The following is an 18,782-nucleotide window of genomic DNA, read 5'->3' as shown; positions in this document are numbered from 1 at the left end:
CGGTCTCTCTCTCTTTATCTCTCTCTAAACCTCAGCCATGGGCAGTAAATAAGACGGCAGTGAGGAAAGAAGGTGTGATGACAATGATGTATGATCTCGAGTACTCTACATTCATTCAGCTCTCTCTCTTTTGCTTGCTCGCTCTGAAGCATGGACAACAGCCTACATTAGCAAGGCCAGGTTTAGACTGCTCTAATTTCAATTTATTCAATTTGCTGTTCAACAGATGCAGGCTGATTAAAACTCCACACAGAGGTTGGAGAAATATGAAGGGCTAGAGACATTGTAGAAAGAGTATATTGTGTTTCAGGATGGTTTGACCGTTCCTTGTCATGTGTCACAAAAGAGAATGTATTCCCAACAGACCACAGGCACGACCACCATTCAACTCGCTTGAGGGAAAGCAACACATTTCTGCACTGTTCCTGTGAGATTACAGGGACAGTATGAGACAAATAAGTCCTAAGGTCAACTGTACATGGGCAGACAAAACAAACAGAAAGAAAGATAAATAAATAATAATAAAAAACTATAAAAAAAACAGTATATATATATATATATATTCTCTAACCTAACCCTAACTAACATTAATGGTTTTAAATACTTAAATTAATGATTTTATTTACAATGACTATAAAACTGACTTTTATTATTTTGCACCAAAAAACGAAAAGTTTGCTTCTTAAAGGGATAATAAAAAAACAGGAAAAATCTGTCATCATTCCCAATTTCAAACCTGTATGACTTTCTTTCTCCTGCAGAACACAAAAGAGGATATTTTGAAGAACGTTGGTAACCGAACAATGGCTGTACCCATTGACTTGCATTGGTTTCGTGTCTATACAATATAAGTGAATGCGTCATTCTTCAAAATATCTTCTTTTGTGTTCTGCAGAAGAAAGAAAGTCAAACAGGTTTGAAATTGGGAATGATGACAGAATTTTCATTTTTGGGTGAACTACCACTTTAAACATTGATTTAAATATGTATGGCCTTACTCAGTCAATATTAAATATATTAGGATTTTATTTTCACAGAATGTTCTTTAAATGACCTAGAATGATTTTATGTAGAAAACAGTAAATCGCAAAAAGTGATTTTTTATATAGATAAAGACTTATTATTCCATTTGTCCATGTACAGTGTTGATTCAAACATACACATGCCATCACACCATAAATAACAGATAAGCTTTAAAAATGTTTAACATAAATCCCGTCAATACCATCACAGTTGTTTCCAGTGCTCACATAAATTACGTCTTAAAGCCGTGCTTTAAAGCAGGTCACCATGCTTAAACAGGGCCTCAGCAGGAGGCAGTCATGGCGCAGGGCACACGTGTCTGTTCAGCTAACTAGTACTGAGTGATGTCGTATCACAGGATAGAGGAGAAAAGGGCTGAATTTTGAAGGAGAGAGTTAATTATGGATTGAGCAAGAGAAAGGCTCAGACGCTTACCTGAGACACGTGCCCCGCTCTGCGTCTGGAGACACAGCTTGTCCTCTGCCGCGAGATGCCACGCAGCCGTGATTGAGCGTCTGCGTGCTTAATCTCATTTTACAATTCCACGAGAAAAGCTGCGATGTGGCTTATTAGTGATGTTCCTAACAAAGAATGACAGCGAAAAGTCTGAAACCGGGATGAGACGGAATTATGATGCAAAAAAGATATGATCTCACCTCACCCTTAAGGGCGAGTCTGTAATTGACAGCCGAGACAGATGCTGCAATGATTAATCAAAAGAGGAAATGAGTCTTACTGAGGAAAAGAGGCTCTGAAGAGAGTGATTCAGCTCATCGTTAACTTTTTAGGCACAATCCCTAAAGATTTTTGATATAGACAGGGTTTTTATTACCTTCCGTCAAAATCCTACTGCACACGTAGCGAATAATACATGTCATCAGTTTCACTTCAATATAACGAACTTTTTTTGCATTTCAACGGCCTGCTGATTCCATTTCCTTCTTAAAAAGCCAGAACATGGGCAGCACCTGCACTTCCAAAGAATTGTAATGAACTGTCACTGGGACTGAGAAAAAAAAAACTAAAAAGAGAAGAAAAACCTAACACTTAGATAGGCCTGCTTTGGGGTGGGGGCTGGTGGAAGCACTGCTGGAACTAAAGAGGGGCGTGCCTCCAGAGCTTGGGAAACAATTCTGCCCCTGGGAAGTCGAGTTATTCTGGATGACATTCGCACGCTGTGCCGGGACAGAGGGAGGCGGCATTGTGTGGAGCGGCGGATTGATGATGCCAGGCACACTGAACCCGGCAGCTGTAATTAAGAGGTCATGTGTGAAACTTTTATAGAGTTTGCCCTATGCGCCGACACATCGCCACAGTGTGAAACTCCTCCGCCCACTTTAAACAATGCTACTTTGTTCCATCCATCGACATGCTAACGCTTTTATAACAAAGCTTTTTATAGTTTCTACAGTTTTTTTCTCATTGTAACACACTAGTTGCACATGAGTCTATGCTTTTGGATGACTTAAAAATTTGACAAACTGGTGCTAAATAAATAATGTCAATAATAATACATATGTCTGCAGTGATAGTTCACCCAAAAATGAAAATTCTGTCATCATTTACTCACCCTCTTGTCATTTCAAAAATGTATTATGTACAGTGTTGGGTGTAAGTAGTTACTAAGTAATTAGTTACTGTAATTTAATTACTTTTCCTTTGAAAAGTAAATTAAGGGATTACTCTATTTTTTCCTGTAATTTAATTACAGTTACTTCTGATGTAATTAAATTAAATACTTTGTGTAATATATGTCAAATATCAAAATTCAAAGTCTAACTTTAAAATTCATGCTTTAATGTATAACTCTCACATTTGTCAAATACTTTGGTCAGTTAATAATACTACTTTATGTAGTTTTATATTATTTATTTGAATGAATTAAAAGAGCCGTTTCATGTCTATCCTTGAATCAATTAACTAATCGAGGTTGATATAGGATATAGAAAGTAATAAGTAATTAAATACATTTTGAAGAGAGTAATTTGTACAGTAATCTAATTACACTATTGAATATGTAATTAGTAACTAGTAATTCATTACTTTTTCAGAGTAACTTGCCCAACACTGATTATGTACATGTTAACCGGCACCCATTCACTTGCATTGGTTTTGTGTCCATACAATAAAACTGAATGGGTGCCAGCGCTGTTTTCTTACCAACTTTCTTCAAAATATCTTCTTTTGTGTTTAACGGAAGAAAGAAAGTCATACAGGTTTGAAATGACAAGAGTGAGTAAATGATGACAGAATTTTCATTTTTGCTTAAACTATCCCTTTAATAACTCAGAAATGTTACAATATTAACATTCAGAAATGAAATGTAATTTGTGACACTGACCATGTTAACTCCTTTGCATAAAAGACCATATTTCATGTTTCCCTGAAAGCAAACAAGATGCAAATTTATGTAATCCATGCAAACCTAAGTGTACATTGTCAATAAAGAGGAAATAGCAACTGACTGAAAACTAGGAAACTAAATATATCGTGTAAAATTATATATAATAAAATAATTGTGTATTTATTGCGCAAAAAAGTGTGTATCCTAACACACAAAACTAATCTCGAAACACATAAAAATACACAAATGCACAGTTTGCTGTTACATTTTTAAAGGGAACACAAGGGCACGGTCCCATATTTGCTCTTACGCTATGTGGCTTTCTGACAATCTGTTTCAGAACTGCCACTGAGACACAAAATGGACAGCAGCATCAATCCATATCCCAGGGGTACATTAATAGCCCGGGCCTAATCCTGCACTAAGGCCTAGCAGCAGGACCCTTGGCAGAGTTTCGACTGGAACATCCACTAGTCCCATTCACGAGCCTTAAAACATTCAAAGCCTTCCATTTAGAAGGCCAACTTTTGTTGGCACACAAAGACCCAACCAGAAGTACTTCTATAAAGCGAGCTCTGTTCAAAATCAGATTATTTCCACTGAAATCCCCCTTTCTTCACCTGTCAGTTAACTATGTAGTCTCCTTTGTCTCTCTGTGAATAACCCATTTCACCATGATGGTCAGTGGATGTCTATTGCTGCATTTATTGCTACATTTATTCCTAGGCAAAGAAAGGAACATATTTTTCCCCCTTTCTCTCTCTATTTTTTCTTCTTTAAAGAAATCTGGGACACATGGCCCCGAGGAACGCAAAGTGCTTTAATTTATTCCCACCTTTTCTCTCTGGCTGCCATCTCCAAGGCCTCTTTCTATGCCCAGAAGTGATTTGTTCAGGCTGGACCATCAAAGCAATTATTGCAGAGGCCCGCTTTCCTATTATGAGGGGAGATGACTGACAACAGCGGGACGGTTGAGGGTGGAGGGCACTTGTCTCCAATTGATTAGATCTGAAAGCTCTTTGCTCATTGGCAGCGCCGCAAATAGCGAAACGTAAACAAAAACACACGCAGTAAAACATCAGAGGTCTTCAAATACAATATCAGTCATTGTCAGGGCCTCTTCGGCCAGGGTCTGCGTGACGGATCGGCCTATTTAAATAGGTCAGGGCGCGTTAGAAGTGAAGGCTCGGGTCAGATGTCGGTTCTTGATATAATTAATGTAACATATACAATGTAATGTATAGACATGCTCCGTTGCACAGCATCACGATTGATAGAGTGAGCCGCTGGGGTTCCACAGCACCATGAGCGACAAACGGCGCTGTCCACCCTGTGCAATAACATACGGGCATCAATTTGGAAATAGACGGCACACGGACGAAGACAAGACAAGGCATGCAGATAATAACTCTCATGGCTTTTTGCTCCACCGGCACGGCCTGCTATAAAAGCCCTTTCCCCGTTCCATCGATGGTTTCCTCTTTTCAATTATTTAGGATTTATAAGCACAAACACCGCTATTCTCTTAATAAAAGGTCCAGTAAAAAATGAATAACAGCTCCATCAGTCTTATCGACAGTCATAAAAGTTTTACAACAGGCATAAGAAAAATCCATCCTTCAGACAGCCGGTTCGTACCACTGTAAACATATTAGTGAAAATATCTAAAGGGAAATAAGCTACGCTTGTAAAACTTCAGTTTACAACATTAGGCTCCGGTTATTTTTACGTGCTTTTACGCTGATCAAAACGTACGGAGTGTGCAAATGAGCATTACTGTGAGTGGCTGGACGTGTTTGCTGTTTGAGTGTTAATGTGATAGTTCACGCCAAAATGATAATTCTGTCATCCTTTACTCACCCTCTTTTCTTCTCAAACCTATATTCCTTTTTTTTCTGCAGGACACAAAAGAAGATATTTTGAAGAATGTTGGCAACCGAACACCGGTCGATACCCATTGACCTGCATTGGTTTTGTGCCCATACAATACAAGTGAATGGGTACCACCATGTTTAGTTACATTCTTCAAAATATCTTCCTTTGTGTTCTGCAGAAGGAAGGAAGTCATACAGGTTCAAAATGACGATAGAATTTTCATTTTTGAGTCAACTGTCCTTTTATGGTCTGTGTGTGTCTCTGTATAAGCCATAGAGTGACTTTGCTTAGTAATATCATTTTCTTGAATGCTCCAGGTTGCCCTCTTTAGTCTACTCAAGCAACATACAAAGATCACACGATCACATAGAGACATCGACATACCCTGAGATACACCGCGCAAGCACGCCTCAGCGGACACGGCCTCCTTGTTCCCCAGCCATCGTGAAAGACTATAGGGAAAAAGGTGACCTGACCCAGTGAAGAAAGCACATCTGCAGGGAAAAGAGCTCTCTAGTTGAGGTAATGTAGTGCATCGCTTCATCCAGCAGTTATTTTTCCCTCCAGGACAGAGAGGTTACTTAGCCACACTGAGTTTCACTGATTCACTGGCAATGAACCCCTGCTTTGTGTTCCAGTCGCACAATGCTGTTTGTGAAACACATCCATGCTGCCTGCTCTTAATCTGCTGTCTCTGATTCGTTCAACCCCACTGTCTATTTTTAAACCCACACGTTAGTCATCTCTTACAAGGGAGCCACGCAACATAGTAATTTATGGAATTCATGAATACCAAAGGTGTCTCTTGGAGGCTTGGCACAGTTGTTATCTTTCTTGTTTATGCCCCTTTGAATTTTTGAACAAACGAGACTGTTCATGGTTTATGCTGTTCAAAAGAATGGGTATCAAACCAAAACACGTCCTACTCTTACTGTTGTAATGTAGAGTCTGTTATCTATGCGAGACGAGCAAATAGTCACTTGGTACTTTTCAAGTCACTGAGCCAAAAAAGAATAACAAGTGGCCGTATGACGCATTCATTTTCTTTTTCGTTGACTAAAAATGGGTTTTATTTAATAACAACCTTTTCAATATTTTGTATGACTTCAGAAGACCAAAAGTATAATGGACAGGTCATATTAACAACTGTAAAGCGATAGTTCACCCGCACATGAAAATTCTGTCATCATTTATTCACCCTCTAGTCACTTTAAACACAGAAGAAGATATTTTGAAGAAAGTTGGTAACCGAACAGCAGCGGCACCCATTCATTTCTATTGTATGGACACAAAACCAATGCAAGTGAATAGGTGCCATTTTTCAAGATATTTTTATGTGTTCTGCTGAAGAAAGGAAGTCATACAGGTTTGAAATGACAAGAGGGTGAGTAAATGATGACAGAATTTTCATTTTTGCTTAAACTATCCCTTTAATAACTCAGAAATGTTACAATATGAACTTATTCACAAATTAAATGTAATTTGTGACACTGACCATGTTAACTCCTTTGCATAAAAGACCATATTTCATGTTTCCCTGAAAGCAAACAAGATGCAAATTTATGTAATCCATGCAAACCTAAGTGTACATTGTCAATAAAGAGGAAATAGCAACTGACTGAAAACTAGGAAACTAAATATATCGTGTAAAATTATATATAATAAAATAATTGTGTATTTATTGCGCAAAAAAGTGTGTATCCTAACACACAAAACTAGTTTGGGTGAACTATTACTTTAAAGATGCTTGTTTTGTCATTTCCGATCGCCAGTCCCTATTCCCTTTTATTACATGAAAAAAGGCTATAGGTTTGGTACAGGACTGAAACGTGAGGGTGAGTAAATATTGGCAGAATTTTCATTTTTGGGTGAAATATTCCATTAAGCTTTGATTACTGGGGTTATTCACACAAAGATGTGTATTAAACACTAAGAACAAAGAACAAACAACACTAACTTGCATCCTTTTACTAACCTCCATGGCCTGTTAAACAAATTCAGACCACTTAGTGGAAACCTCTTGACCTACTTGAAAACGTCATGGTCTGCAAGAACATAAATGAAATTGAATTTGAATAAAATAAAAGCTCATCTGCAATTCTAGAGACCACTCGGATGCCCCCGGTAAAGGGGAACATCTCTAGATCAATTACTACGTCTGCACTGTGCTGACACTTACGCTCTTAACCCATAACTCACAAACATGAAACCGCCGACCAACCACACATGTGCATTTATCTGTTGCTGGGCAGTAACCTGACTGTTTTTTATGCTCAACTAGGGCCAAATGTAGCCGAAACGTTTCTGCATGATAATTTTGCGGAGTGTTTACGCATGAGATTAATTTAAGAGGGGGGCATTGAAAACATTGTTAATGTCAACACTGCTTGGGTCAGAAATATCACACTTAGCATTGCACTATAGATTCAAGCAGGGAAAACCTACAACCAATGCATGTTGAATGTAAATAGCTTTTCTTTGGACGGACCAATGAATGCAATGAACAAACCAGCCATCTGGATAAAAATATCCTAGAGCAGGTAAAGCCAGGATTTATTCTTGGAAAATAACGTGGCCATAATATCATATATAAAGTTTTTAAAGCTAAAATATATCACTCCATACCTGATAACGAATAAAAAAGTGTGTCTATTTTCAGTGGTATTACGACACCATACTGAATGACATTCAGACTTAGTGACTTCAGGATAATTTCCACATTACATCAGGGATAAATGTGTCTGAAGCACAAGAGATATGTTTTACGTGCTCTCTGGTGTTTTGTAAGTGTATGTGTCATTTCATTTGCTCTTTAAGTGGTTCAATGCGGTTGCATGAAGACTAATATCTTGTGGGTGAGAAGAGTAAATATACAGTAGAATGTTATAGAAAGGAAAAACATTTACACATTGCTCTGTTGGACTCCAGATGCTAAAAAAATGAAGAATCTAGAGATGTTTAGCTCTAGTGAGATAATAGAGAGCCCAAGATATGTTCATGACAGCCGAGTGGGGTTTGATGTACTTATTAAAAGTAAATGTGTTCAATGTTAGAAACACGTTTATAATATGCAGAAATTTTCTCCGTAGATTGCTTGCTGTGTAAACAGAGCAGCACTATAAAAAACATTTTTTCTGCTTGTCTGAATGATGATCAGCCAATGCTGGCTTAACCAATGGCGTGAGTTTGGGGCGGGACTATCTCAACAATGACTGTCTGGGGAAACATATTTAAAAACATGTCAAAGAAAAACAAAGAAACTTGTGTTGCTTTTCAGATAACCGTCACATACCACAACGTTCCCGGAGTCAGAAGGAAAGAGAAGGGCACCGAAGCCACGAAACCTGCAGGATTAGCGCTAAGTAACTAAATTGCCCATATCACTTTTCCATTACCGGAGAGGAATGAGCTATTTGGAAGACTCAAATCCAAGTGAAAAGGTAGAGCATGCCTTCAATGTGGCTGTTCATTCAAGTGCAAATGCTGCACGCCGTTTCACCTTTTTTAGCAAATGGAAATTTGCCGTCACGTCTTTGTGCTCCATCAATAAATAAACTAGACACAAATAAACAGATAAATAAATAAATATGAGGCGAGTCGCAAATGGGCATCCGTCAGCATTAGTGATGGAACGATGTCAGCCCGGATCACGCTTCGCTTGAGGAGGAGAGCCTGAGCGAGGGAAGATTCCTGCTGATTGACTACACACATGCATACACACGCACGCACGATTCCCCCTGAGATCAGCTTTCGACCAGACATGCGAGGCTCCTTGCCTTTATTTGAGCTCTGTCTGGCTCTCTGCCCCTTTATTTCTTCACAACAATTCACACAGTCACCTCCCTCTCGCCAGTCCTCTCCCAGATCTCGCCTCTCACAGCTGTGTTCTACCTCCCTCATTCTTTATTATTTGTTTGTCTTTCTGCCTCTCTTTTTTTCTTATCCAACCTTTCACACTCTTTCTTTCATTGCGTTCTCTTTTATTCCTGACTTTCTCAAGAGGCAAAGCGGCTGTGTGTCTGGTGTTTGCTGTGTCAGTGCTTGGAAAGCCACCGGTCTGATGGAATTTCTGGTGTTTCCGCAGTTATGTGGTGTCATCAGCGTCTGTTCAAATCAGCACATATCTGAACAGTCAGTCCCTTAAGGCAAAACAAAAACTAGAGCTAACGCTAACATTGCAATTATTATTTTTTGCATGAGCAAGGTCCAGTGTTTGAAATTTAGTGGCATCTAGCGGTGAGGTTGGGAATTGCAACCAACGGCTCACTCCACCCCTCCCTTTCGAAGCACTACGGTGGCTGACGCAGAACTAAGATGTTGTCACGTTTTCGCTTGTTTGCCAAAAGGAGATAACATATTTATGAAACGAGCTGTGTAGAGCACTCCATTTAGGGCTACTGTAGAAACAACATGGTGAATTCCATGTAAGGGGACCTGCGATGTATGTAGATCGAAATAGCTCATTCTAAGGTAATAAAAACATAACGCTTCATTATGTAAGGTTTTTATACACCTCTAAAGACGAAGAGCCACTTCAAACAGACTTGATGATACATTATTTCTAGAAGGTCTTTCAACAAATAAGCTTGCAGTATATCTGGTGGCCATAACAATAACTTCTTGGGTTTGCTTTTGCTCCCTGTCGTCCTCTCTGTGTAAGAAGCTTCTCAAACACCTAAATACCCGAAATACACAAACAAAACGTTTCGCCTTGCAACAGGTGAAAATGCAGGTGGGGTTTCTTTCTATGAAACAAACTACATCTATAGTATTTGGACTAATGAGTACCTAGTGAGTACCTCCCAGTCACAGACAGCCTCTCCACAAATCTAATATTATTTTCATTCGAGGCTGGATGAATAAAGTGTTCTCTTGTTTTAATCTGCACATATTTTTTATTATTTAACTATACAAATAACAGGGGAACAGTCATTCATGCTGTGTTTTATACGAAGTCCCAACATCTGTGATAAATCATGCAAGAACATCAATAATTATCATTTAAATATTAACAATTAATAAAAAGGAGACGTTTTAAGCAGATATCTGATGATGTAAGGTTGTTGAATATATTTAAACTTTCTCACAACTGTAAAACATGAAGGTCTCTTGACAAACATCATAATATATAACTAAATCCACCAGGGGCAGTATGGAGCTCTACATCATACATGTGTCAGACCTTTCCAAAAGGACAGTTAAGTCTCACTCTACGTTTAGCTGTGATGGATCACATTAGCAGGTGAGGTTGTTTGTGTGTGTGTTTGCATTGCTATGTTGTTTATTAGTTAATCACCTCTTTCAACACTACTGTGAACTTGACTGCCCAACACTATATTTGAGCTTCATAAAGTCTATTTTTATTCTCCCTCAGGCTACATCATCTTGAATAAATATATTCCTCTCACAAGGCATATCAGAATTGTACTACAGGGTGCTCAGATGCTGCAATATGAAGGGAAAAAGCACATACAGTCCTGCTCACCATTATTGGCACCCTTGGTAAATATGAGCAAAGAAGGCTGTAAAAATAAATCTGCATTGTTTCTCCTTTTAATCTTTTATTTAAAAAATCTACAAAATTCCAACATTTCATTGAAGGAAAACAATTTGAAGTGGGGGGAATATCACATTGAGAAAAAAATGTTTTTCATCCATATACTGTATGTTGGCCACAATTATTGGCACCCTTGTATTTAATTCACCCCGCAACCTTAATTTATAAGAAAATCAGCTTTGAGTGTTATCTTTTCAGTCTGATGAGGTTTGAGATTACATTGAGAGTCATCTGAGTCCATTCCTCCATAAAGAATGTGCTGATGGACGATCTAACCATGACCCATCATAATATTTCTAGCAGAGCAAGTCAGGTTTTGATTTTTTTACTTGTTGGTATTTGATATAAAACATGATGACATGTATCTGAACAAAATGTCCAGAACCTCTGGATTAAAAATAGGTTCACAACAATGAAGATAGACATGGGGCATTCTTTTATCCCTGTGTGCACCAAACCTATCTTGTGTTATTGCTGCCAAAAAAACTCTTTTTCATTCCATATGGCCATAGACCCCAGTCCTGGTTGATGTTCCAGTATGGCAGATTAATATGGTGCAGTTTATTTTTGCATAAGAGCAGAAGATTTGTTTCTTGAACAGTGCCCCAAACAACTTGTGGTGATGGAGGTGCAGTTTTCCTTTATTTTTATTAAATGCTTTCTGACCCCAAAATTCAACTGATTACTGCAATTTTCCATCTGTGCTCTTTGAAGAGTCTTTGGCCACTCAAATTCTTCTCCTAGTTGTGCATTGAGACAATACAGACACACATCCTGTTTCAAGCTGATTTTCAACATCTCCAGTCCATTAAAACTTCTTGATCATTGCCCTTATGTTGGAAATGACATTGTTTATTGTTTTAACTATTTCCTTAAAGCCATTTTGTATTTTGCGTAGCTCAACAGAACTATATTCTATGGTTTTATCCATTGTGATAAATGATTAAAGGGGGTTGGGCTTTGTGTTACTAATGTAACAACGTCATGTTTCTAGTCCCCTTGGTGTGCTAAGAAAACGTAAATATCAATGGGAATATACTTGGGAGGTATTTTACTCATAAGAATTTCTAGGGGTACTAATAATTGTGGCCAGGGTGTATTAGAGAAAAAAATTCTCTATGTGATATTCCCCCTACTTCAAATTGTTTTACTTTAATGAAATGTTGGAATATTGTATATTTTTTAAATAAAAGATCAAAAGGAGAAACAATGTAGATTTATTTTTACATCCTTCTGTGCTCATATTTACCAAGGGTGCCAATAATGGTGAGCAGGATACTGTACAGTATTTATTTGTGCCGTGTCTGCTATTAAACTGGCACCATGGTTCTCTGTGGCATGTAATTCTACATGCTACTGGATTTATCAAACATCATATGTTCAACTCATATGTTCTGTTTGCCATCTGCGATGTAGTCAAACCATCCTCCATTCCATGAAGATATTTCATGAAACGAAACCCATAATTCTCCTGATCTACTTATTACACGCATCCTCCTCAGCAAATGGAAAGGTAAAATATTAATTTCCATGGCAGCGGCTGACAGATTTCAGATAGACATTATTTGTCTTTTGGTAATAGACATGTCACAATGAGAAAATGTGGTGTGTGCCACCAAAAATGGAATTAAATTATGAGTTGGTTAATGATTTATTTATGTTCATAATTGCAAAATAAATAAATATAATATTGTATTGTATTGTACTGTATTGTATTGTAAAACAAACTGTAATAATATGTTTTATATTATTTATATTATTATATAAAATAGCATAAGAGAGATTTATCTTCATTGGTTATCTTCATTCACTAGTTTTTTTTTTCTCTAAATTTTACACATTTCTTTGACGACTTCAAATCAATCATCAGTTAAGATTTAAAAGGTTATGACTTGTACAGCCATTTTGATTCTACTTCAAAAAACTCAATGCCAAGTTTTATACAATGGATCTATGGTGAAGAAGAAAGTCACATGTTCTCATTTTTATTCTTTTAAAAACAGCAGCATCCTCTGGCAAAATAGACCTGCTGAATGAAGCTTTATTTAGCTCAACATATCATTATCAAAATCCTCTGTCTCTGTCTAATTAGTAACGAATATGGCCTAACTCTCTCTTTTGAGGTTTCTGATTCTTAGTGCGGCAGAGTATTATCTGACTAACATTTTAGGCGTGGGAGGGGTGAAGTGGCTGGGGTTGTAATTGTAAAGCTCCTCGGATCAGAATTTAGAGGTATAGCCTTCGCTTTTTTCCGAAGTGAGTTATGGCTATATTAACAATGTCTCAAGCCGGGAGTGAAATCAATTCCGTAGTGAAAATATGCAGGGGAAAATCAGATCACACTCTCAATTATGTGCTGCTGAGGGATATTTGCACTGGCAAATTGATCCACTATTGACAATTAGCACTAAAGGTGACCTTTCGTATAGGCCATTCATTTCTGCTTTACGCAAGTGACTGAGAACAGCAATAAAATAGAAAAAAAAAAGAAGCAACCAAAAAACAAGAAGCCTTCAGAATAGCAAACTACCACCACTGTGTTTCTTTTTGCCTAAAAAGCAGAGAGTGGACGCTTCAGTCTGTATCAATTGGAGCTCCCCTCACGCTGCGAGAGAAGGCAGTGGACAAAAGCGTCCGAGTCTGAGGTCCTTTATGGCGCTGTGCAATTGACTTCCACCTGAAAGGGCTGTCGCTGGGAGTCGACCTAGCCTTCGCCGCACACACACAGAGCGTGGGCTCCTTACATCCAGGACCATCGCTGAGAGCTCAGTGTGAGGGTAACAAGCAGTCGTCTGTTTCCTTTAACCAGACTTTAGGGGTCGAAAGGCTCTTGTTGGAAATCAAATGGCTCAGGCCGACACGCATCCACGAACAGAGAAAGGGGCCTCTCAGGGTCAGGGAGTTTTACTAAGATCTGATTTATTCTTGAAGAATGGACGCGCATCACATGGTCAGCTTGTTTAACAGCCTCAATAAAACCTTGCGTCAGATATATGCACCGTGACCGTTCAAACGCAACATAAAATCCTCATCTTTATCTCTATCGCTGTTCCTCACCTGTACTGATACATGACCCACGCAGTGTTCTTCAATCCTCTTTATCCATCTAAACTTCAACACAACTTTTTCCTCAAACCGTATTCTCCGTGCCCGCTAACACTCTGATCCTCTCCGAACCTCTCCTCCCTGGCTCCGCCCTTTCTTCTGAAAGAAAATACTCTTTATCTATCACCAGCAGGTGATAGGTTTCAAGGCATCCCTCTCCACAGCACCGTGCGGCACTTCTGCTTATTGATATCTGCCATGTTCTAAGTCATCCGCGCCGTCGACGAGCGCGCTACCCTCTGGTCCCCTTAGCCCTGAGCAAATCACGTTAGCCCTTCTTCCTGCAGGGGTGCCCTGGGGTGAGTGGCATGAATAACATCTATCAACACCCTGAAGTCAAGTGCTTGAGGTTTGGGAAGTGGGGAGCATAGCTGCTAGGCAAGAAAGTGTTAGAGCACAACACTACTATCTATCGGTTGTGGGTGTGAGAGTGGGTTTGCGTGTGAAGATAACCGTGTTAGGTGATGGATTGGTAAATGTAAAAGCAAAGTAGTATACAGAGGATCCAAGCATTAATTGCTGAGGGATTTGGGATCACATTGCCGGGTTTGTGAAATGATAACACCCTTTAATTATTGCGGTAACAAAGGATGCGTTTCTAACAATATCGCAAGGACGCGACGGCGAAAAACAAAGGAGGGAGAGAAAAAACGGCTTTGCTTCATTAGGAAGCAGAGGTAGGGAACAAGTTATGGAGAGATCATTTAGTATGTGAGAAAGAAAGACGAAAAACCTTAATCCTTGTCCAGCTTTCGTATTCTCCGCCGCCTTCCTCCTGTCTTGCTCATTTGCTACTTCGCAGATTCATCCTCTTTCAGCTTTTAAAATTTCATGACCGAAAATAGGTAATTTAATCTTCATTAAACATACAAGGCTCACTTTCTCCTCTGCCGGGGTGAATTAACTAGTAGACTCGAGGCAGAATAGACGGCGGGATTCAAATGCCATAACTCACACACGCATTATCTGTTTTTAATAGGACATTCCTTCACAAATCAAAGTCAAACAGGTCTACCTGAACACGGGGAAACTTTTGATGGAAGAAAGGGTGAAGGTGAAATCCCAGCAAGGGAAGGTTGGAGATTTTAATGACTTGGAAAGGCAGTAAATAAATAAGATCGTCTCCCTCGGAAATCTGATTGATGTGGCTTTTGGGATGCCCCATATGAAAGAGCTACTCAGCCTGTGGCTTTCATCTGCGACCGGAGAAATCGATGCCAAGGATGTATGAGAAGCTACCCGTGTCTGGCCGACAATCTCCTAGAGTACTCCGACAGAAGGCTTTCTCGCAAAATGCTACTTTCAAGGCTACCTAGTACTTAAAACGCAAGCATATGAAGCAGTGGAAATGCAATGGCTGTAAATAGTCAAAGATAATCCAGCAGCGACAACAAAAGCCAGATAAACATATGTGTCATCTTACTACAAACAATTACACCACCAGCCATGTCTGGAACAATTTAACAATGAGATAAAACCAGCCTGAGTTCGCAAACACTCGAAGAGCGCACAGTTCAGAACAAAGCATCACCATTCAAGCACAGAAGAGCCACAAAAACATGCTACAAGTCAATTCTTACTATTGTGTACCCTTCATCTTTGTTATAGCAAGCAGAGCTAGACAAGCTGCCGGCATTTATGAACCAAAATATTGGTCAGATCTGACCATGGATTCTGCATTAAACCGGTCCTGCACACCTCTTTTTCTTCCCCCTTGTGTTTTACATTTGTGACACCATTAAAATGAATTTACCATATCTCTACTGACACACTGGTTGGGTCTGTTCTTGAGCTGCTCATGGATGGGTTACCCCACATTAAAAAGCTGTCTTAAAGGGCTAGTTCACCCAAAAATGGAAATTCTGTCACCATTTACTCACCCTCTTGTCATTTTTAACCTGTATTGTTTTCTTTCTTTTGTAGAACACAAAAGAAGATATTTTGAAGAACCGAACAACGACAGTATCCATTGACTTGTGTCTGTACAATAGAAGTGAATGGGTACAGCCGTTGTTCGGTTACCGACGATCTTTAAAATATCTTCTTTTGTGTTCTGTAGAAGAAAGAAAGTCATACAGGTTTACAATGACAAAAGGGTGAGTACACGATGACAATTTTAATTTTGGGGTGAACTATCCCAGCTTGCTGACCTACATCACTGATCCTACACAACCTAATTACTGTAGTATAACTTGTAATCCAATTGGTTTGTGTGATTAACGTAACACAACTGCCAATAGTAAATGAATGACTCATTTAGTTAAAAATGTACCTTTTATCATTAAATTAACCCAAGAACTTCATTCTTAATGTTCATGTCATTGTACTCTAACAACACCTAAAAGTTTGTCTGCTTAAAATCAGCACCAAAAATCAATACTTGCAAAAGGCATTCGCACTCCTCTCAGGATCACTGGACCTAAAGAGCATCATGACACGTCCAAACCTTTTTCACACAGATATATTCTGAATGGTTCATGTAACATATCAGTAAAACAGCTGAAATGTACAAAGCACAGCATACTGCACTAAAAAATTCAATCACATCATAAATAATGCAAACATTCTAAACAGCTGAGTGTGGTATTGAATATGCTTTTCGCAGGCTTTCTCTAGCGATGCCATTCACATACGGTAGGCGTGCAGAACTGTGGGGGGATTTCAAGAGGGAGTGTGTCGTGCTCGTGCACATACCAACAAGTAATTTCAAGCACATGAAATATAAAAGCCAAGCATACACACTCTTTAAAGATGCACTTACGCACAATTGCTCCGGACACTGCAATCCAGCTCTGTCATAGCTGTTTTAAAGTAGGCCAGGACAGAGAAGGCTAGAATATATTAAACGTGGGCAATTTTTGATGCTGCATGGGGTGAAACACTAACAGAATGGCAAGCTTTACAGGACAACTAGGAGGAAAAGATCAAAGTTATATAGGATTAGGAATTAGGGGAAGCAAGTACCCCACAGACAGATCAGTTCTATTAGCATTCAACAGGCATGGACGTGTCGCCATGCTTTATCACTGCATCTAAAGCAGGACAGCTAAATACGGTAGAGAAACTAGACTGAGCTCCAACTGCTGGAAACATCCAAAACCAATCTATCTATCTAGTCTTTTTTTATATTTGCTATTTTTTTACCGACACCCACACACAAGCACACGCATATGCACAAACACTTTTTAAAAGGTTAAATAGAATCTTATACAATAAAAACCTGATTCTTATCCATATTTTTTATCCATAAAGATTTCCATATATCACATCATTTGACAGTTCTAAAGTCATATACTGTATAAAAGTGGTTTGAACCCGATTACTGAAAATAATATGATTTCGCTATTCGCATTACATAAAATGCATGTAAATTGAAAGTGCCAGTTTTTTTTTCTCTCTCACTGTCTGTCTGAACAAAGCTTGGGAAGACGGAAAAGGAAAAACCTTTTAACTTGCACACCCGGTTGTGGAGCTCAGTATAGTTTGTCTAGCGTTTAACCCAGATGTGGTTGAGTCTGGGCAATAAGCAGGTGTTATGGGGAGGAGAGCAGAGCGAGGGGGATAAACATAGATTCAATTTGTTACCATGGTTAGCACCCGGCCACCAAGGTGCAGAACAGGAAGGGCTTTGATCACCTGCAACATTGACGAGGTGGAAATTGACAGACAGAAGAGAGAGAGAGAGAGAGAGAGAGAGAGAGAGAGAGAGAGAGAGAGAGGGAGAAACGTCAAACAAGAGGTATTTCAGGAGTTCGTAACCAATTATCCACTCCAAAACTCTCAGTGTTGTCAAACCTCAGCCCACACACTCATCAGAAAGAGAGAGCAAAACGAGAGAGCGAGCGAGACTGAAAAGAAAAGGAGAGGGAGGGATAAGACAAGTGACACTAAGCAAAAGAAAGCGAGCGGCGAGACGGAGATGAGACCCGCTATGAGACAGAAGAGAGAGAGGAAGAGCAGTGCGGAGAGAAACTGAGGTTTAATCTACACACACTCGTCTCCCCTAAATGTCAGTCTTATTTAAACAGATGTCACAGATATTGGACCACACGCTGGATGTAGTATAGAGCTCTGAACATGTGTCTCTCTCTCTTTTTTCCGGCCGTGGATGGCTGGCAGTGGCGCGGCGTTCAGGGGCCTTACAGCCCTGCGGAGTGGGAGACAGGTTTGATATAGCATGACACGTTACTTATTCATGCCCTCTTGTTAGAACTCCGCAGTGCCGGATCATGGGGGGAGAACTTTTGGTGAGACGAGATGGAGTAAAGCCTGAAAAACAATGCTGGGACAAATCACTGCTTATATGTAGGCACGTAGACAACATTGTAAATGGAGGGTTACATTTGCGGACTGAGCAGTGATGCTTTTGGCATGTGTTTCTTAATGACGCTGGACTTGTTTTTTCTCACACTGTAAATAACATACTGTACATCTCATTACATCCCTGGGGAATTTCTAATAACACAAGCAAGTTTATGCACGGCAAGCGTACACGAGAAAAGAGTGACTTATTGGGGCCATCGTACGTTGGTGTTCTGGAACGCAACGGCGGTTACAGACACTTGTCTGCCCGTCCTTGGCATTTCAATTCAATGTGGCACCTACAGCAGGTGGTGGGTTTCTCCTCCCGCAGGTCTGTTCGATTCATCATGGCAGGATGGAATATGTTAACATTAAGATTATGTAAAACCGCCCTCTAAGGACCCAGAGTCTACAATCAATTTCAGTAATCAGTGACTTATGAATGGTAATGTGGCAATGAATCCGATATGAAAACATAATGAGAAGTTTCGAAACGGGGACTTACAGAAGGGCATTAAATTGAGCGATTTTTTTCAAAGTGTGCAGAGAAGCACTTCGGTTTTGCCGATGTGATGA

At 39.4% G+C, this 18,782-nt stretch overlaps 1 protein-coding gene across 8 annotated transcripts in view; it reads right to left on the bottom strand.

Annotated features, from left to right (window-relative positions):
• The window catches only part of diaph2 (diaphanous-related formin 2), a 419,173-nt gene that overhangs the window by 23,197 nt on the left and 377,194 nt on the right, over positions 1 to 18,782 (bottom strand). For 7 of the 8 annotated variants that reach the window (XM_057348933.1, XM_057348934.1, XM_057348932.1 and 4 more), the window contains one exon: positions 17,490 to 17,540. The exons of the other annotated variant lie outside the window; for it this stretch is intronic. In XM_057348933.1, coding sequence (XP_057204916.1) covers positions 17,490 to 17,540 — 51 coding nt within the window. The remainder of the gene's footprint in view (positions 1 to 17,489; positions 17,541 to 18,782) is intronic. 8 annotated transcript variants of the gene reach the window in all.

The sequence above is a fragment of the Triplophysa rosa genome, linkage group LG13 (genome assembly GCF_024868665.1).
Source record: "Triplophysa rosa linkage group LG13, Trosa_1v2, whole genome shotgun sequence".
NCBI lineage: Eukaryota > Metazoa > Chordata > Actinopteri > Cypriniformes > Nemacheilidae > Triplophysa > Triplophysa rosa.
Note: the sequence above shows the minus strand (reverse complement) of the source record. Positions and strands in the feature narration are given on the sequence as shown.